At 38.6% G+C, this 21,855-nt stretch overlaps 1 protein-coding gene across 2 annotated transcripts in view; it reads left to right on the forward strand.

The window, feature by feature from the left end:
* Csmd1 (CUB and Sushi multiple domains 1) overlaps nucleotides 1-21,855 on the forward strand; it is a 1,600,162-nt gene that overhangs the window by 807,076 nt on the left and 771,231 nt on the right. For both annotated transcript variants that reach the window (XM_039094737.2, NM_001037327.2), the window contains exon 5: nucleotides 10,616-10,823. In XM_039094737.2, the coding sequence (XP_038950665.1) occupies nucleotides 10,616-10,823 (208 nt within the window). The remainder of the gene's footprint in view (nucleotides 1-10,615; nucleotides 10,824-21,855) is intronic.

A 21,855-nucleotide genomic window follows, 5' to 3' on the forward strand; every position in this document is an offset into this window, starting at 1 on the left:
CTACAAGCATTTTATGAGAACTCTTGCTATGTTTCCATATCTTTATGACACGTGCTGATCTTTTCCCTATGCCATGCATGTTGACTAGGGTTAGGTAAAATCTTGATAGATTTTCTTAATAAGTGTTAGTTTGGATTTGTCTGTTCCACCTTTTGTCTTCGTCTTTAGTTAACTTTAGCTCTCAGTGTCAGAGGGTACAATGCATGGTGACTGGGAGGCAAGGCACCTCAGTCTTACCGACAGGACAGACAAGCAGCATTAATTTTTCACATTTTGGTGGCCAGAACACAGATGGGCAGGCTGCGCTTTTATGCAGTATTAGTCACACTAGTGGGGACTTTAATACTTCCACATAGATATTAAGATATTTAAAAGTATTCCTGAGAAGAAAATCATTGAAGTTTTGTTTGTGATTCCATTAATTTTAAAATACTGGTTCAATGCCATCCATTAAATAGGAGGGTTTTTTTTTTTTATCTTCCAGTGTCTTCCTATTTTTCTTTCATGCATTATGCTTTCACTCACATAAATATTTAATATTGCTAATTATATTTGTACCTGGGATTTATTGAGTTATTTATTCACTAATTTGTGTGCCTGTGTATATGTGGTCCATTTGTAATGGTGTTCTTTTCCTTATGTTATTCTTAATATTCTTGTTATTGCCATACTGACTTCTGTGTACTGGTCTCGTAATATGGTATGTGGTTGGGGGTGTTTATTGTGATTTAGGGTGGATACTTTGTGACTTGGTAAGAATAGGAGCATATATAATTTGAGAAAAAGAACAACTTTACTTTTTTGTTTCCTGCTTTATCTCTTTTCCATTCCTTCTTGAATCAAGCTAATAGTGGACACAAATTGTACATGAAGCTGGTATGTCAATGGTTTTGGAGAACATGAGTTTCATTTTTCATATATATATATAAATATATATATACATATATATAGTGTGTATGTATGTATAATCTTTCTGCTCCTAATTTCTTTATAGATTCTATCATTCAGAAATGAAGTTTATTTAAGTTTTCTCATCTATTGAAATGCCCTGTTCATCACTCGTTTAAAGCATTGTTTTATGTTTGTTTATTTATTAATACACATTAAATCATCCTTACATTCCTGGTGTGGAAGTGATTTTCATTGATTGATTGATTGGTTGGTTGGTTGGTTGTTTAACTTATTGAGACAGTCTCTTTAAATAACACAGTTTGACATTGAACTCATAAAAATACCCACTCCTGTTTTCAAGTTTCTGGGACTACAGGTTAGAGTCACCACAACTGACTTAAAAATTTTGATATTTCTAAATTACTCAAAAAGAAAACCAAAGTCAATATGGAGATAATAAACATAAGCACTGTGTACAGTCAGAATGTTCCAGAGGAAATAAATCAATAGCATAAATGTACAATATATGTGAAAAATGGAGCACAGTTTCTCCAAAATCAATGACAGATTTACTTAGTTTGGGTCTTATTGCTGTGAAAATACACGATGTCTATGGCAACTCATAAAGGAAAACATTTAATTGGAGTTGGCTTATAATTTCAGAGACTAAGTCCATTACCATCATGGTGGGATACATGAAAGTACACTCACTGACATGGTACTAGAGGAGCTAAGAGTTCTACATCTTCATCTACAGAGAGCAGAAAGAGTCTGTGTCACTGGAAATGGCTTGAGCACATATGAGATCTGAAAGCACACTCTGGCAGAGATCAAAAGCCATATGTATATGCATGGTAGAGGTGTTTCACTTTCCGGAGTGAGCTCATTCTTTTACTGAGGCGGAGAACAACCATAGTCAGCAAGGACAGCCAAGGCTCATGCTCGTATTGTAGAATTTGGAATGATGAACCCAGTGTCTGAACTGTCAGCATCTGTCAGTGTCTACAACTCAACAAAGACGAAGTTAAAGGACAGTTTTGACATTCCTCTGCTCCAATCTTTTCCAGCATAATTTTTTTTAAAGGTTTCCATTTGGTAGTTCATTGTATACCTTTTTTTGTTTGGAAACACGATCTGCAAACTATCAAGTATAAATTATTGGTGGGAATGGAGTGTTATGCTTATTCAAACAAGGTCTATCCTGGGTTCTGTTTGCCTAAACATGAGTATTTAAGATAAATATGCACATAAACATGCCAAAACATACTATCACTGCTAGAGATATTTTAGGGACTACAGAACAAAGCAGCTGTTTTGATATTTTACAGAGGTGACTTATTTTACTCATTTAAGAACAGTGTAGACTCTTAGAACACTTTCTCAGAGAGAAAAATACCACTAAATGAAGACCAGAAATAGTTTCAAGGTGCTGTAAACGAACTTTATGGATGACGTATGCCCAACCTTATTTAAATAGTTTATACGGAAGATTCCTTTAACTGGTAAACCTTGTATCATGAGGCTAGTGTATCCATATGTCACTTGTCAATTATGTATGAACTGTGAGTCCAGACACCTAACTGAAAATGTTCAGCTGATGAGGATGAAAGGGTAGTAAAGAACAAGACAATGGAAAGTAGCACGGAAGATATGCCTTGCTCTCATAGGGCCCTTACATTCTGGAAGGCTTTAATACAGCAGTGTTAGAGAATCCTGCTGTAAAGTGCACCAGAGGTGATCTATTATGTTAGGAGCAGATTATGCCAGGGAAGACTGCATGGGGCACACTTCACATCACAAGCTCTATTTTAAATTAGGACTGTGGTTTTAGACAATTTAATTTTATGCACTTTTTGCATCCAAGACAATATATGCCAATAGAATTATTACTGAATTTGGAAAAAAAAGTATGGAAAGAAATATGGATTTTTAAATCTAGTTGACCTTGTCTCCATGGTTGCCATGTTGTCTCTACTTCAGGATATATATCTAATCACAGTACTCATCCTATCTTATTGAATACCGTCATATGTAGTTGAGAAAAAGACACAGTCAAGTGTGAAAAGTCTGCATTTCCTGTCAGAATCCACATAGCAAACCAGGTAATATAGCATTCCAATCCCAGTACTGGAGAGATGGCAGTAGGTAGATCTGTGGCGTTCACTGGCCAGCAGCCTAGATATCTAGGAGTTCCATGCCAGTGAGAGAAGTCATCTAAAATAACACCAGTGTGGACAAAGAATGACTTCCACACACATTTACCAAGTCAAAGGAATAAGCCTTACAACATGCTTAGAAGATAATAAAAATGCTTATTGCAGATATTTTAGTTTTATGCATTGCTACATAACATTTTAAATTATCTTTTCCTGGGTACAGACTGTGCCAGATCTCAAGCAATAGAACCCCATGCATCTGATCACCAACTGAACACCCGCCCAAACAGATTCCATCCACCATGACAGGCAGTCATATGGGAAGTTTAATGGCAAGAATTTTGCCCTGAAGATTCAATATCACCCCTATGCTAGTTAATGCATCTTTAACAATTTCCTTGGAGATCCTCAGGTTCTATATCAACTAGATGGATGAATGCTCTTTCAATCCTCCAAGAAGGACTATGTCCATAGCACGCTCCTGCTTCACACTTCTGTTTGCTAGTACTATAGTCACTGAGGGTGACAGAATTCAGCACAGGTACCTGTAGACTCCGGTTTCAGAACTTCAGACATCTCAGCTGCCATGGGCAAATTCTGCTCCGGATACCACAGTTCGTGATCTCCCTCAATGCAGTTTAAATGATGAGTATCCCCTGTGTTCACATACCTCTGACTCCTCTCCAACTGGTTTTAATAATAATAATGATAATAAACATGAGTTTCTTTTAGACCTCAGTCTGAAGACTCTTCCAGTGACGCTCTGGCTGACAACAGGGAGGAAATATAGTGAATGTTTCAAGTGACTAGGGGATCCTCAATTGGAAATGAATGGGAAGGACACAGATTACGGAAGGCAGAATACACAGAACACATGGGGTACTGGGGGTCAATAACTTATCACAGTTTAGATACTTGAGTGAATGATCTTGGGGTATACAGACAGCAAAAATGGGATGTGGTGACGAGCAGCTGTGCAAAGTCAATAACCTTTGTAGGAAAGGATAATGGTGATGACGGCGTGAATGTTCAAGTTGGAGTCAGGAAGCTAAAAGATGGATGAATGAATTAAGGACCGTACTTGCTAACAAGAGTTCCTTGGTTAACACTGAGTCAAGCATTAAAATACATATCTTAGACACAGAAGCTAGAAGATACACAGAAGTGAGCCAGTAGTTAAAATATTCCCAAAATAATAATGATACCTGTAGATCTTTCTGTACACTCAGAAGAAGATAGCTATTAGAATCTAGTGACAGGAGATTCATACCTGCTGATCTAGGGAAGATAAATGGAATCTAGAAATGCTGGTTGCAACCACAGAGGTGGACATGTCTTCCTGAAGATTGGTAGTCTATAGCTTATGCAGAGACCTTCTCAATGTTTAAACCTGTGACATTAAAAGATGATATCAGCTTCTACTCCTTGATGACCCTTTCTCAGAAGTTGCTAGAATGTAGAATCTCCAGTTCTAACTGACCTTGTCTGGTAGAGTCCATAAGCAAAATTGTCCAAGGTTTGGGAGCATAGAATTTAGGGGAATGGCAAAAGGAAATTTGTAGGTTTTTGAGAGCATGAGAGATGAGGTCAAGAATAACTAGGTAGCAAGGAAAATATCCTAATTGTCCCAAACATAGAGCAATCCATGAACATAAAATATAATTTCACCTAGAAGGACAGGCTTTATGAGAATGAGACTTGGATGCTCTGTGCCCCTAGATGGCATAGTGGAAGCAGAGGAAAGTGTTATACTCACTCTGGGTCTGGAGAAGTGGAATTCAGAGGAGTACAGCCGCCTGCTGCGGCCACTGCCAACTTTTCACTTTTATTCCAACAAGCATAGAGACCTAGGAAGTGGAGGCTGTGTGAACCTCCCTGAGGACTGGCTGAACTGGTATCAGGAATTATAGACCCTGGGTACACACAGAACAGAAACTTTGCAACAAGTTTGCCTTAATTACTTTTCTATTGTTGTGATAAAGCTCTACAACCAAAAGCAAAGGGAGCAGAGAGAGTCTACCTGAATTTATAGTTCCACATCAGAGTCCATCGCTAAGGAAAGGCTGGACAGATCAGGTACCCAGAGTCAAGAGATGACACAGAGACCATGGAGTAGAACTGTCTACTGGGTTCTCAGCATGACTTGCTCAGCCTGCTTCCTTATAGCACCCAGGATCACAAGTCCAGAGGTGACATCACTGACACTGAGCTGGACTAACCCATTTCACTCATTAATCAGGAAAATGCTCTACAGATTTGCCTACAGGACAATCATATGACACATTATTTTTCTATTACGATTCCTTCTTCCCAAATAAACCTCGTTTGAGTTAACACAGCATGAAATCCAGTCAGCACAGTGCTCAACACGCTTGTAAGTTAACACTGTATTGTGACCAGCTTTAGTGAGACAAATAGAGGAGAGCTCTGTTCATACCTAGCAGTTTGAATTTGCCTAGCCATTAATGTATGCTTAACCATTCCTACTCGTTTAATCCTCTCGATAAACCATGCTCCCATTGCAGTTTTTGAGAATATATTCTCATAATTTCATATAGGAGTACTGTATTACTACCATTTTCCTCCCTCTCATCCTCCAAATTAACTCCTCCTCAACCTCATAACTCCTTCTGTACATATTATACACGATACACATATATACATAATGTCTAACCAGCCAACTTACTGAGCTCACTCAGTTAATGTAGCTTGTGTGTGCGTGTGTGTGTGTGTGTGTGTGTGTGTGTGTGTGTGTGTGTGTGTGTGAAACTTAGTTAGAATTGGATAAGCTCATGAAGGATTTATCACTGGTGGCAAGAAATTCTTCTCTCTCAGCACCGATTGGCTATACCTCTTCATGTAGAGTAGAATATTGTGGAATTTATACAGTGTTTTGCATGTCAACTGGTGATGTCATCATGTAGATCTTGGTTAGGCAAGCATATTCTAAGCGTTTCCTGGATGTAGCTTCCCTATTTTGTCTAGAAGACACTAGTAGCAGGCAGCTGTATGTCTTAAGTAGAAGACAGACTGGGCATTGCCATTGCAAATATTTCATTTTATAAACTTAACCCTGACATGGGGACTCCCTGGACTGGTGTCAGGAATCACAGACCCTCAGTGATCACATAGGATCTTGTGAGGAATGATCTTGGGACATAGAGACAGCAAAAATGGGATGTGGTGAAGAGCAGCTGTGCAAAGTCAATAACTTTGTAGGAAAGGACAAATGTGATGATGACGTGAATGATCAATCAAGTTGGGGCCAGGAACTCATGGCAAGTTGGGTGCATTGTATCTCATGTAAATGACTCACTTTGCAGATTGGAGAGTTTTCAGTTCTTCATTACATGGCAAAGTTAGGCTTTTAAACCATGCTCTGTTTGATATTTTTGAACTGTATATATAAAATAGATTTTAGCTAAACAAATACAAGGGACATTTTACATTGAGAATAAGACTTCTCACTTTAAACAATGTAAGAATAGGTTCAAAATTCCCAGAGGGAAAAATATAAATGTGTAACCTTTTTTAATGTTTAAAGTCATTCCCCACTTATAGAAACCAGTAGACTGGCACATCTCTCTTTGAAAATACTGTTTTCTGTCTGATTTCACTCAGACAAATTCAGACTTACTTTAGTGGGTCAACATTTTTATCGTAAAATGAAAGTCGCTGTAAGAATTGGACACAGAATAGATTTAAAAGATGCTTTCCATATGAGAAGTCTTCTTCTGTGGGAACCACACCTATGCCCCTTGGCTCTGCTATCACATTTCCACGTAGAAATCCTATGGTAAAAGTTTCCAAAAGCCAAATTAAATAATTGATGTTGGTAACCACCATTCATTTAAAAACTATGTGTTGCATATTAAGTTTCACAGCAGAATAGTATCCCAGCAACTATGATGATAACTTGATTTTTTTATAATAAAGGAAGGGATGGGCTTTTAATAAGATTTATTTAATTAGATTCCCATATTTTCCACATTATAAATATAAATTTCATGATAAAATACTACTATAAAAACCTTAAAATATTTGTGGTGTTTTATTGTTTACCCATGTTTGAGGGGTGGAAGAAACTTCTAATATATTAATATAATACTAAATATTGACAAGGATGACTTACATTTTTTATAATCCTTCTTAATATTTTAGTGTCTCGCTTCTGATAATAATAAGTAAAATATTATTAAAACATAGCATATTTTTTACATAGACCTGTGTTTTTTCTCTTAGGTTCAGACTACACTTGTAACTCACTTCAGCCAAGAGACACATCTCTACCTGAATTATCAATGTGAAGATATTAAACTTTTATTTGCCACGCATGAATTCATCCAGGCTAGGATGAGTTAGAGAGTACCATATGCCAAAGTATTCTGAGTACAAGCTATTATGTCTTTCTAAAGAAAATACATAATTTTGCTTAGAAAAAATCAGACAGCTATTTTCCTATTCAGTTCCCTTACTTATGTTTGCTTGTTATTTATTTATTTATTTATTTATTTATTTATTTAGTGCATTATGTAAAATATATCCAAATGAGACAGTTTTCAAATATTTTTTTATTTTCTCAGATCAAAAAAATTTTTTATGGGAACAGGTACTTTGAAAGCTCCATGAATATCACCCTTGTTTTAATGACTATAAATAAGTAAAATATCTTTTAACCAACAACTCTTCTTGACTCAAGCTACTATACTATATCATTTTAATAGATTATTATGTCTCATAATTACAAGTCTATGTCTCCGAACAGAACTGGTGAGAACAGCTATTTTTCAGGACTTCTGGTGATAACAAAATTCCTATAATCAAAGTGCAGCCATCCACAACACATATGCTCATGGTCCCCAACACCAGTGGTGACTTCAGCTATGCGCTCTTAGAATTTAATTTACTTCTTTATCTGTTGCATTAAAATTTTACATGTATCTTGGGGGCCACTGGAAATTTGATTCATTCTGCACCCAGAATGCAGCCAATCAAGAAGTGTTCACTGTGACTGACCTGGCTAAGATGTTTTTCAGCAGCTTTCCTGTGATCCAAGAGGTAGGGCCTAGAGCTGTCCGCGGTGCTGAAGGGCTAATAGCTGGTAATAGGCTTGGATCTTATAGAATGGGGGAGAATAACGCAAGACAGCATCTTAAGTCACATGCTGCAGAACAGACTTACAAGAGTAGCTGTCAAAGCCTGATAGATTTTTTAAAACATTGGAATATTCCTGGGCAATGAAAAGAGATCATGATATATTCCATGAAAATTAGTTGTGAGTTGTTACTAATTTCTTTTTATGCTTCATTTAATGGAAATGTAATATTGTGACATCCTCATTTACACATGTAGATAGAAAAAGAAAGGAACCCGAGCTACTGCTTTGTCATAACTATTTTGCTCATGAATGTAAGATAAAGTGGATTGTCAATTGTAATTAGAACAGACCCCCCAAAAAATCTTTCATTTATTAATCTTGAGGAGGACATGTGTGTGTGTATGTGTGTATGTGTATGTCTTGACTAAAGTTTTTAAATTTAAACTCTCCAAATACTTATAGCACCGTGAGAATGCCTAACACTTGCTGAACATCAAATTTCTTCATAAATTACAATGTTATAAACTTGTGCTTGTCACCATGTTTCAAACAATAAATGTCTTACCCTTTTTGTTTTGAAATAAATTATTTAAATTGATCAATTTAAACATCAATTAGTTGACCTTGTTATTTCATTCGACAATATTCTTAACATTTCATAGTTAATAGATATTTTTTCTTTATATCAGCAATCAACACTCCATCTTCAGCAAATGCGATATAATAGAAACTTCTCATAAACTTCTGTGCCCGTGTGTTTACATGAAATTCTCAAAATAGTTATGAATCAGATAACCAGAGTTCTGCAATTTTCCAGAAGACACGCTATGCACACAGGCACACAGACTGATAGAACAGTCTGAAATGGGCTAAAGCTACATAACATATTTGGAGTCAATGAGGACAACATATTGATGCCCTGTCTCAGAAGGGAACACACACAATAAAATAAATATAATAAACTTGAATATGAATTAGGGATAATCTAATTATAACTGATTTGAAATTTTTCTTCTGGTTTTGGAATACGTACCATACAAATCTTGATCACAAGTTCAGATTCAGAAAAATGAAACATGTTTTCATCTCTCTTCCCTTTTATTTCTCTTTCGTTTTCTATCTTTTGTCTTGCTTATATCGCTTTTTTTCTTCATCACTGTGGTCATAAACTTGTGCCTCCTTTCTGCTCCTTGAATGGCTACAGGCAACAGGGTTTGTGCATCTTGGTCAAGTGTGAGTTCTTAGACCCAGGATACACATGGTAGGCAACCAAGTGACTTTCAAAGCCACTAGTCTAGAAGCAGGGAATTTGAGATCATTCTCCCGTACAACACTTTACATTTTGGCCTCACCACAGCTCCCCTCAGATGTTAACATAATAAAATGCTCTTGAGTTCATAAGCCCCAGAGTCACCATTCTACAAGGGCTTCACAGAAAACCCTAAAAGTAGTTAATACTTTCAACAGTGGGTGACTATGCACGAGGATTGCTAGTGCGTGCTGGCTGTGTGTGCTCAGCTTCAGCAAACAGGCATGCTGAGGCCATGGTACTCCACTCCCCCTGGCCCTGCGAACACACACAGCTTCCATGTAACTTCTAGTTACTGAAGTCTTTACCAGAAGAATCCGGTAAAGTTTATTCTGCAGATTTCTAGTTTAGACTTCTGCTGGATTCTACCTTAATCCAAACTACTTCAGTTCCCAGTCATAAAGCTGAAGCTTGTAGATCCCCATAAGAGAGTGATTAGGATCTTCAAACACCAGTAATTTCCCTTCTAAACTTTGGGAGAAAGATGGCCTAGCAATAATTAGAACTAGTACATGGATGTACATCTCAAAAGCTGTATTTAAATCAACACATTTCAACCATTCAACTACGATGTTGGATTCCAGTTTCAGTCATGAGCAGTGTTTTGTGAATTTAATGTCGTAAACCTGGTGTTGCTGTGTTTGCAGCTGGTTTTACATTGAAGCAATTAATTTTGTGAGCCTACAAAGGAACTGCAGAGAAAAATAAATTCTAAATGTTAAGTAAAGTTATGTTGTTTGTTAATGATCATTTATTTATATGATGTATTAATGCATAAAATTTGACAGTTTTATAGTAATATTTACAGTTGTGCAGTTACATATACAGTAAATAGTAAGTATAAAGGTCTGTCTTGCATCTCCCTAAGAAGAGCTTAATTGCATTAACTGTATATTTGGGTATTTATTTATATGTTAAACTCACTTTTTGTCAGTTTTATTTTTTTTCCCACTGTAACATTGGCTTGATAATGGCAATTAATCTTTGGCTTTTATACATCACCTATGAAGCTAAATTAATTACCTGGAAATGATCTTTTTAGATTACCTTCAATCTAAATCCAGAAACACTTTGTTGGTGGACAATAGGGACATTTGTGAAAATGCTTACATGTGACAGGCTTCTGAGGATTGAGTTGCATTTTCGTTTCTGCTCCTACAGCTGAGGGAGCCTGCGGGGGAACCCTAAGGGGAACCAGCGCTTCCATATCCAGCCCTCACTTCCCCTCAGAGTACGACAACAATGCAGACTGCACGTGGACCATCTTGGCTGAGCCTGGGGACACCATTGCTCTTGTTTTTACTGACTTCCAGCTGGAGGAAGGATACGACTTTTTAGAGATCAGCGGGACAGAAGCGCCGTCCATATGGTGAGTTTGAGTAGTCATGTGAGCTGTCAGTAGTCTTTGCATCTATTTGGGGAGAAAGAGGATCTGCTACATGTTGTCAGTGGATTGTTGTTGGCTAACTTGACTGTTGTATTTATAACAGAATGCTAACATTGAGTATGGTATTTTTTCCCCTTGATGCTCTGTTGTAACCTGTTTCAGTGTCTGAGGTGTTTCTACACTGGCATTTGAAGCTAGAAAAGACATGAGCACTTGAATAGTTTTGCATTCTCTCATATAACACTCAAATCTTCCCAGGAAGAGCTTAGGAGGACCCCTTGGCCTTGACTCTCATCTAGAGATGATGCAGTATGAGCAGATGTGTTTAGGCTTTGAGATTTTAAAATGGTGAGGAAAATGGCAGCGGGAACACGATGCATTTCCGCCCCTTTGTGAAGAGGGACAGGCAACTCCAGAACTGCCTGTGAGGAAATATCTCAAAACAGAGATAGTGTGGACTCTAGCATGATGTACGCTGAGTCTGGCCAACTGGAGGTCAGGAGTTGAGTGCATGACAGAAAGGAGATTGAAGTCAGCCGTGCTTGTAACAGAGCTGACTTCACTGTGTCCCCAGCTATAGTTCTAAAATGGAAAGTTAAAAAGACAGATATAAAATGGCTTGATTCCAGCTTCATATCTCTGGACTACATGTTGCAGGTTGTACTTTCTATTGTTTTAATTATTTAAATGATTTTGGTATGTTAAAGTTGCTTCTAGTCCTCTAGTTTGGGCTTTGAGCCATGAGCTAATTTGAGAATCATAATCACAGGCACAACGGAACAACTGGTCATGTGTGTATAAGCAGAAGAGTTATTGGAGAAAGTGTTAAAATATTCCAATGGTTTTCAGGCTTTACTTGTGTTCAGAAGTGAAGGGATGACAAAGCTAAATGTGTAAGCTGATAGGAGATCCTCCTTACACCAGTCTTTAACATGGAGCCAAATCACTTGGTTTTCCATAACTAGAAGCTCTGTGTTCACAAAAATGGATACATAATTTTCTCCCTTGAGTTTTATTTCTCTTATGTTAAATATTATTCCAATTACAGAAGTAAAAACAAAAATAGAACGTCATTAGAATACAGCTGTATGACTCCTGGGCACACAGCCAACGGACTTTACATCTTACTAGAGTCATTTGCACATCCATATTTACTGTGGGCTCTACCTGCAGGACAAAGAAAATGTAATCAACCTAAATGTCCATCAATAAATATTGAGTAGATAAATAGTAAATAATGAAAATGTTGCATATAAATTTGGTAGAATTTTATTCAGCTGTAAAGAAAAACTTTGCATAAAATTGATATACCTAGAAAAAAATACATTAATTGAAGTGACCCAGATTTAAAAGGACATCTATGTAGGAAAAATGTTCATGCACATAAAACAATAAGATGTGTGTGTCTGTGTGTGTAAATACAGAAGTCCATGATGTGCATAAAGACTTTAAAGGAAGATATTAGGAAGGTATTTGAACATTGGATAGACAGTAAAAAGGAGAATGTGGAGGGGAGACATAGACAGGAACAAGGGGATAGCTGGGGTAAGAATGATATGAGGATCAACCAAGAATAAGCACAAAAATGCCTTTGAGAAACACACCACTGTGTGTTGATTTTAGCAAAGTCCACAACCACTGTCATGAACTGTACCATTTTATTCACCTTTAATATGACTTTGACATCAGCCATTGTTCTTCATCCTCATGTATTGGCTACAACTCTTACTCATCTTGTATTACTGAGAATTAGAGCTATGAATGCTGAGGCTCACTGAAAACTCTGAACTTCATTACTAGTCACTCTGACTTAAATGAGGCCCTAAGAAGCCACGTTTAAATGCTTTTTAAGTTCATGAAAAAAGTCATTAATCATGTGCCAATTGTTGCTGTAGAAACAAGTTATCCAAATACTTCAAACTATTTAAATACATAAATATTTTATGGGGAACTACTTTATAACTATCTAAAGTGTTTGGAATAAAAAGTATATGGTAAATGAGTTGCAGAAATTACTTGGTTAACTTTAAATTTGTGAGAACCTGGGTATGTTGGGTATTGGGTGTTGGATGTTGACTGATAGTGTTGATACAAGGTGTCAGAGTGAGGGAGAGATTGGAAAACAGGAATGAACTTACTGTTTATAAAGTGTGGTGTGGCTTTTTGCCAAGTAAAATGGAGAGTGTGGGAGTTCAGGGAACAGCGTAAGTGACTGAAATAGAAAGAGAACCCAAGGCAGTTGCCAGAGAGGTGATTGTCACTCCAAAACGGGGAGCAACTCCTTCCTGTGTTACTGTCACAGAGGAGAAAAATGTCTGCTCTGTTCTCGGGCCAGAGGACATTCTGTTTTCTGGAATCTCCATTTCTGTATGCATCCCACATGAATCCCTTCCTATTCCTCACCCCTCTCTTCCCTTTCTCTAATCTTCATTGATTTAATTCCTTATTCATTACAAATTAATTATCTCCTCCTCATCCCCTCATCGCCATTCTCTCAACCCCTCATCTCCATCCTCTCATCCCTTCATCCCATCCCTCTTCCTTTCCCATTTGTTCTTCTCTTCCCTTTTGCTCCTCTTTCCCCTCCCTTCCTCTCCTCCTAGGCTCCTTATTGTCTCTTATTCACCACAAGTAAGTCATCTTCCCTGTCCTTTGCTTTTTCTCTCCTGTATCTCCCTCTTCCTCCCTTCTGTTCCCTTCTGTTCCCTTCCGTTCCCTTCCGTTCCCTTCCGTTCCCTTCCGTTCCCTTCCGTTCCCTTCCCTTCCCTTCCCTTCCCTTCCCTTCCCTTCCCTTCCCTTCCCTTCCCTTCCCTTCCCTTCCCTTCCCTACCCTTCCACTTCCCAGTGCAGCTACCACAAACCATGGGCAACAAGCAACAGTGGAAAAAGTTGTTGGCTAGGAAGAAATTGCTCAACTTTAACAACAGCCCCAATTGTTGTTATTAGAATAAGGACACTTATTTAAGTTCTCCGAGATCTCCCTTGACTCTCCTTAGGATATTATTATAGATGCTTTGACTGTGCAAGTCCTGAACTCTCCTCCATATTGTCCCAGCCTGTCTCCATGAATGACCCTTGTAGACCGCATGGATTTGCATTCCTACCCACTCAGGATGATGATTAATGGTCCCCCATTTATTGGAAATTTAAGAGCCCTAAAAGATGTTTTCCACTTATGGACTCTTGGCACCTTTGTTATATGAACAAGAAACAGGGACACAGGAAGGAAAACAGAGATAGGGTCCCTGGGGAACCGCCACAAGCTCAGGGTCTGAGTCCACCAAATTGTACACCATTGTCCCCTGGTGTCCAGTTGCACAGCGTTTGAAGAAGATCAGTACTCTGCCTAGGATGCACTTTTACTCAGCTGCACAGTCTCCTTGTGCCTTGCAGAAGATGCTGCATTTGAAGAGACAGGTGCACTGAAAATCCACGTACCTCTGTATACTGCACGGGAGAGGGCAGAGGGCTTTCCTATGTATTTTACTTTGGTGACATTCAGTGCTTATTGTAATTACAGAGGGAATTGTCCTGACGTGTCCATATGGACTGTTACTTTAAATGGAACTCACATCATGCCGTTAATCTTCAGTGGAGGCTGAAAAGAAAAAAGACGGTTTTCTTAAATAACCATCAAGCCCACATGAACACACTTCAAATTTAAAATAGAATAATTGGGAACACGCTTTCAAGATTTATACAAATGTGTATTATCTGGCTTATCTTTTAAAAGACTATTATTTTACTATAATTTTAGTGACAGTCTCTGAAATGTTTAATGGCCCAAATTGGTATATTTAGAAGATTTATCCATTCCAGGACTGCAAGAAAAGTAGGGAGAAGGATGAACTTGGCCTCTTCTCCAAAACAAGGTTATGCCTCCAAGGCAGGAGGATGTTGCTAATGGCTATAAGTGCAGAGAGGGTACACGTGCACGATTTTCCAATAATCTGCTTTTAAAGGCAGGATGAACAAGCAAGGGCATAGTAAGAGGAAACTACACGGAAAATTGTTGAGAATAATAATGGGATTAGCTTTATTTTCATTATATTTTGAGTGAAATTACCAACTCTCCTATAATTTCTTTGCTCCAAGTTGCCATGACTACAGAAGAGGCAACCTCAACATAGTGAATCTCATTTGACAAACTCATATATATATATATATATATATATATATATATATATTAAATGTAGGGATTTAAACCTTACCACCTGTATGCAAACTGACCAAGTCTGATCTGATGTTTTATTTGTATCATCATCGACATCATCACTGTCGTCATCATCGTCATCACCAGTTTAGATTTCAACATAGTCAGGAAGGCTTCCTAGTCATTATTAAGAACAGAGCCACTATTTCTACGTGACTTGCTGTTAATAGACTCTGGAACTATGACTTTTTTTGTAATTTTAAAAAACAGGTTGAAGAGATGGTTCAGTGGTTAAGAATGATTGTTGCTCTTACAGAGAACCCAGCTTCAATTCTCAGCACCTACATAGGTAGATCACAACCATTTATAACTGCAGACCTATGGAATCCAATGCCTTCTTCTTACATCTGTGGGCACCTGCACATGCATAATACACCTACATGCTCACACATAAAATAAATACACATAATAAAATAATATTTCAATGATATATTCTAGATGCAGCAAAACTGACTGGTTTTATCCTCTTTCAGTGATTTGATGTGTATTCTATGAGGCTAAGAACATCAAGAATGAAAGCTGATGTCATATCTGAGTTAGTCAGCTACAATTTCTAACTTAACACTTCAGAGTTAAAGGGTGAGGATTGGTAGGGGACTAGAAAGGGGACATGGGATCTCTTCTTGTGTCAGTGAATGTGTACAGTACACATGGCTGTAAGGGAGGAGCAAGGACAAATGCAGAGACTGCCCTTCCCCAAACTAAGTGTCCCTTCCTCAGGCTGCCCAGGAAGAATCCAGAAGCCTTAACATGTCTTCATGGTCAAGACGGAAGTCTTTCTACCATTCTCCTGTCCCTCATGTCCTCGGTTCTTAGCCCTAGGCTATGTCCTCATTCAAAAGCCTCACTTCCCTGCACCTTAGTATGGTCACAGAGCTACCCACCTTCATGTAGCCATTCCATAGTGGCCATGTTTTAAAAGTTAGCACAATGATTAGAGATGGTACAAATGAGGAATACCATAGGAGATGTGCAGAGCAAACACTGGGGAATGTCCCACCAGAGATGATCTTCTGTCCATCTGTGTGGGAGAACCTCTATGATTTATTTATTTATTTTATTTTGTACTGTAAGAGTAAGGCTCAGTAAGTACGTAACCAAGGGCCCTCTCCTACTCTGGCTTGGCTATGATTCCCCTCCACGAAAAAGCAATGCACTGTATAAATGCAATTTATTTTGTTCCCATTAACACATCACAATTTCACTATTAAATCAATCTAATCAGTATCTAGCTGAAGTCAAAACAAGACTTCAAAGACACTGGAGCAGCCCAGTGAGTTTCAAAGAACCCTTGAAGGGTCAATTAATGCCTAAAATGTTTATCTAACATGTCACTTAATTGATAATTGACTTGGTGTATGTTTAATTTCAAATGAAGAAGGTTACAGAGCTCTGGTGAGCAGTAGATTTGCTGCAATGAACCCTTCCCCTCACTTGCCCCAAACCCAGAGAAGTTTGCTACCCTCTCCTGCCTACAGTATGGCAACTGCTTAATTTGAATATATTCTACAGAAACTTCACAAGATAGCCCAGAGTCAGGTGCTGCCCGCCCCTACCCTAGTGTCCTTTAATCTTTCCACATTCATTACTTTTCCCATGGCTGTAATAAGATATCTTGCCAGAGAAACCTAAGAAAGAAAGGTTTGCTTGACAGTGCAGCTCATGGTGGCAGGGAGAGAAGCTTTAGCTGCAGTGGGGAAGTCTGAGGCCACCAATTGCAAAGGAAGAGGGCACCCTCTCAGGAGAGAATAGGAGGGAGAATGGGGGAAGAAGCATTTTGGATGTAAATAATAAATAAATAAATATTTTTTTTAATTTCTGGAAATGGCCCTTGGGAAGACACTCCCAAGGGTGTGTCTCCTTTTGACTGGCTCTATATTCCATCCAGCTGATGATCATAAAACCACATAACATCTCCTAGCCTCAGGGTTATTAACCAAATCAAAACATTTGCACTTATTCATGGCCACTAATGAATGGGCGCATGGTGTTTTGAATTTTCTAGTTGTTCTATTGAGCCTGTTTTCTACAGTCAGGTCCATCTAGGGAAGTGAGTGAGATTCAGTTATATCTGTTGGACCTGCCCCCAGGCTGCATACGTTATTTATAGTTATGTGTTCTACAACCTTGACCTATTTTGTCTTAGCAATTTGGTCCCATCCGGCTATTTGGAGAAGTTAGGTATCATTGAGGGTTCTTAGGAGCCCAGGGGAAGTGAGATATCATTGGGGGGTGGGGGTTAGGAACCCAAATAGCAGTAGTTCTGTGCCCAGCCCTACTGCAAATGTGATTGTTTCTATTATACATTCCATTTCAAAATTTAATTCAAGCCTGGTCAAGATGATGCACACTTGTAATCCCAGAACATGTGTTCTCAGACAGGGGAATTACTAGTTTACGACTAGGCTTGGCTAACTAGTTAGTTTGTGGCTAGCCTAAGGCACATAGAGAGAATATCCTGCATAAGAGCCAGAAGAGAAAGTTTTGTATACAAAAATTTTATTCAATCAATCTGTTGGACAATGTATGTACCTTAGGTTTTTTTAATGAAAGTACACAAAATAAATATAGAGATGAACACACACATACACACCACACACACACACACACACATATATATAAATATGAATATATTTATGAAATTTTCCATGTCATCTACACGTTAGCGACTTGTCTAAGAATATAGTCAATACATTATTGTAATTTATTCTACATTATCAAAATATGTTTTTTTCTTCAAAACATTTTTGAGCAGTATACTTTTCTAAAAGTTATACTAAATGATCATATTTAGATAGCATTTCCGTGTGCCAGGCAACAGCTAGATATGTCAGCACCCCCAACCCCGGAGATGTTAGTACACCCATTTTCATAGATGAGAAAAGTAGGACTCAGAGAGGTTACAACTGCACGTCATGGCCAGTGACATGGGATGTTGATAAAGCACAGAGGCAAACTGCATCTCTCTACATTTAAACATATCAGGAACCTGTCTCATTACCAGCTTTAAATCAGGAAGATCAAAGCCATATGCTTACACTGGATGTGACCCAAAAGTTCTCTGGGTCCTGGTGGATACCAGAAGAGTTGCCAGAAAATAATTTCAGGCTTAGCCCAATTTTTCTGAGGTGGTATCACAAGAACTCCTTCTTCTATTTCCTTCATGATATGGTCAACTATAAAATCATGTAATAATCTTAACAAGTGTCAAATATATCTCATATACATACATATATACATACACACATAACTTATATACACACATATGCACAAATAATATTAGTATGTCTTCTGAAGTTGTCCATCAGTGGCTGAAGTTATCCTACCTTAGCAGCAAATTGTGAGCAAATGTTTCCCTAGGACTTTGACCATTTACAGTTAGGCTGATGGGTAGATGAAAAACATCTATAGCCACACACACGGCTTTCAGCATTTAGGGTAGATATTCATTTTCTCTAAGTTTTGTTTTAAACTTGTTGAGTTCTTTCAACAAATAATTACCACAACAGACACACACACACACACACACACACACACACACACACTGCTACATGAGGAACAAGGAAAAGTATACAATTTAAGATGCAAATAGATTAGGCTATAAAAGCAGAGTACAAGGGAACCTCATGTCTTAATTAGGGATCTTTATGTTGTGTTCTTAAGGTCAGGTTAGCCTTAAACAATTAGATATGAAGAAGAAATGGACTGAATATATATTTTTAAATGATCTCAACATATATTATTAACTCAGACAAATTTCAGCTTCTGAAGAAAAGAGTTCTTTCCAGTAAATTCTACTTCCACAGGACCCCAATTCTAAAGCCCAAGAAACAACCCGGGGAAGCACTTTTATCAATGCCTGGTTCTACTGCTATGGGCTCTTTTTTTTTTTTTTTTAATTAACTTGAGTATTTCTTATATACATTTCAAGTGTCATTCCCTTTCCCGGTTTCCGGGCAAACATCCCCCTCCCCCCTCCCCTTCCTTATGGGTGTTCCCCTCCCAACCCTCCCCCCATTGCCGCCCTCCCCCCAACAGTCTAGTTCACTGGGGGGTTCAGTCTTAGCAGGACCCAGGGCTTCCCCTTCCACTGGTGATCTTACTAGGATATTCATTGTTACCTATGAGGTCAGAGTCCAGAGTCAGTCCATGTATAGTCTTTAGGTAGTGGCTTAGTCCCTGGAAGCTCTGGTTGCTTGGCATTGTTGTACTTTTGGGGTCTCGAGCCGCTATGGGCTCTTCTTAATCCTCCTCCCATAATATTTTCTCCCTCTGGGTAGACTGCACAGTTCATACTCTTCACTTATGCCAGAAATATCATAATCACAGTTCACTTTCAGTACCTTTCTGCTGGGATGAAATAAATATCAGAGTTTCACTAAGTTCGATAATCTGAAAATGCATATATTTAAATAACAGTTTGAAGTACGAGCTTTTAAATAGCACATTGAATGGGGTTATCTGTGAATAAAATACTACTTACCTGACCTCTCTCTGAAAAAGACTGAGGGGTGACAAAGAAACCAAAAACACCTCTTGTTCCTGAACTGGGACCAGTGGGAGAAACTAACCAGTATAATTGGATTCATTCTACCCCTTGCTGTATTCCCTAATGGGGGATTCCTCATGGGTTTCCTTGCTTGTCTGGTGAGATTTCTGTCAGGTAACCTTAATTTATTGAAAAGTAAATTTTCTGTAAATTATTTAAATTGTTAGTAATGAAATAGAATCCTCCTTGTAGAGACAGGTTATTAATTGTATATATCAGACTGGGAAAATAGATTAGCAAGTGAAAGTGCTTTTACTTAGGTACCCCTGGGTGTGAGTTTAAATTTTAAGGATCCTTGCAAAACTCTGGATGTAGCCCCATGTTTCTACAACGCAAGAGCTGCTATGGATAGGGACAGGAGGGCTTCCAGGGCTTGCTGGCCTCACATCTACCTTCAGGTTCAAAGAGAGACCCTGTCTCAGGGAAAGAAAGTAGAGAGTGACAGAGCTGGACACCTTATATCCTCTGATTCTTCACAGGGGTGAGAGAGAACATCTCCCAGACACATGTGTTACATATCACATGGTCACACGCGCACACAGGCACACACACACACACACACACACACACACACACACACACACACACACACACACACACATCCAAATACCTATTCCAGTGCTCATGCTTCTCTCCCTTCCACATGGTCTCTTATCCAGGACACGGACAACAAAACAAGTGCAGTTAAGTTAACACTGTTGAGCCAATTCACCTACTGGGATTGTCCTTCCCTTCTAGGAATGTTGTACCAGCCGTGGTGTCTGTGGTGTATTTTAGTATGAAGATTCACCTAAGGGGCATAAAGCTGCAACATTTTCAGAATTAGGAACAGGATAAGAATGAGAAAAAAAGTGGCCAGAGTCATTTTTGTGGTCAGTCATTGCCCCACATCTGAGTACCACTCCACCTCCAAGAGTCCTCCTAAAATTCTGCTCCGTATTATTTAAAGGGCTTCACTAGAAAGTCATATACACACATACACACAACCAAATATGTATGTGCACTTCACACCCATACAAACATGTTTAACCACACATATAAATACACACACACATACATCACGCATATGTATATGGATGGACGTGTGTATAATATAATAATAATCAGTGAATCATTCTGTCAGTGAGGAAACAAATCTTAAGGTGTTTTAACTCGGAAGTCCAGGTATACCTTTTCTTATTTTAACTGAAAAAGCAAAATATTGTACTTAGCAAGCGTGTTTCCTTGTGCTTAGTGCTGGGTTCAAAATAACTTAGTTACTATTTAATATTGAGCTCAGGAGATGTGGGTGCATCTCTGGCCAAGCATCTCAGCTCAAAACCAAAGCACACAGGGCGTTCAAAGCTAAGACTCTGCACAGCAAAATTTCTACTCAGTCAGAGTTTGAGTTTTCTCCTTGCAATGGGATGGAATGTCAGTAAATGGGGCCACCAGGAGACACTTAAAAGTGGAGACACTAGGGGCCATAATTTGATGCCACACTTCCCTCTGACATCACGAGGTGGTCCTGTGATCAGCCCATGTGGTACCATTTTCTCTGACCCTTTCTTGCCATGACAGTTCTTAATTTCTCTGGCCTGAAGCTGCAGCTGCCTCTCCTGTTGGGCTGTACCAAGGTTCCTCAAGGAGCTTCCAACCTTGCCCATGGCTCTCCTCATGGTGCTTGTCATGAAAATAATCTGAGTGACCCAAGTCAGGCACAGCATGGGCTGTGGATCACCCTGGGAAGCATGTGAGGGAAGGAAACAGAAGAGATATTAAGAATCCAAAAATCTAAGTATCTTATCATCACCTGTGTGCACCATGGACAGCATTCTTTATATACCACATGCCATTTCTGTATAGTTTGCCCTCTGTGCAGCTAAATGTCACATAGCTTTAGGTATGGGAAGAAGATTCAGAGTACTTGAAACTATAATTTCAAGGGAAATGACCTAGAAGACTTGGATTTTGGGTCCATTTCCACCATTCAGCGTACTGCGGTGTTTTAGTATCCTAACTCTCCAGTACTCTTTCTCTATTTGCCAAATGGATTTTACAATATCAGTCTGGGGACATCACAAAGAAGAATAGGAAGGGCTGGTGATGTCACTGTGTCTTTGGTGGCTAAAGAGACCACAAAATAAAGGGCATGACCTCCTGTGACTCCATTTATTTCCTCTTCTCTTCCTTTTTCTCAGTCATCTGCTCCTTCCTGGTTCCCCTTCCTCACCATTGGTCTTCTAGACCTTTTTCAATGCTCTAGTACCCTC

Source organism: Rattus norvegicus, chromosome 16, assembly GCF_036323735.1.
Source record: "Rattus norvegicus strain BN/NHsdMcwi chromosome 16, GRCr8, whole genome shotgun sequence".
Lineage (NCBI taxonomy): Eukaryota > Metazoa > Chordata > Mammalia > Rodentia > Muridae > Rattus > Rattus norvegicus.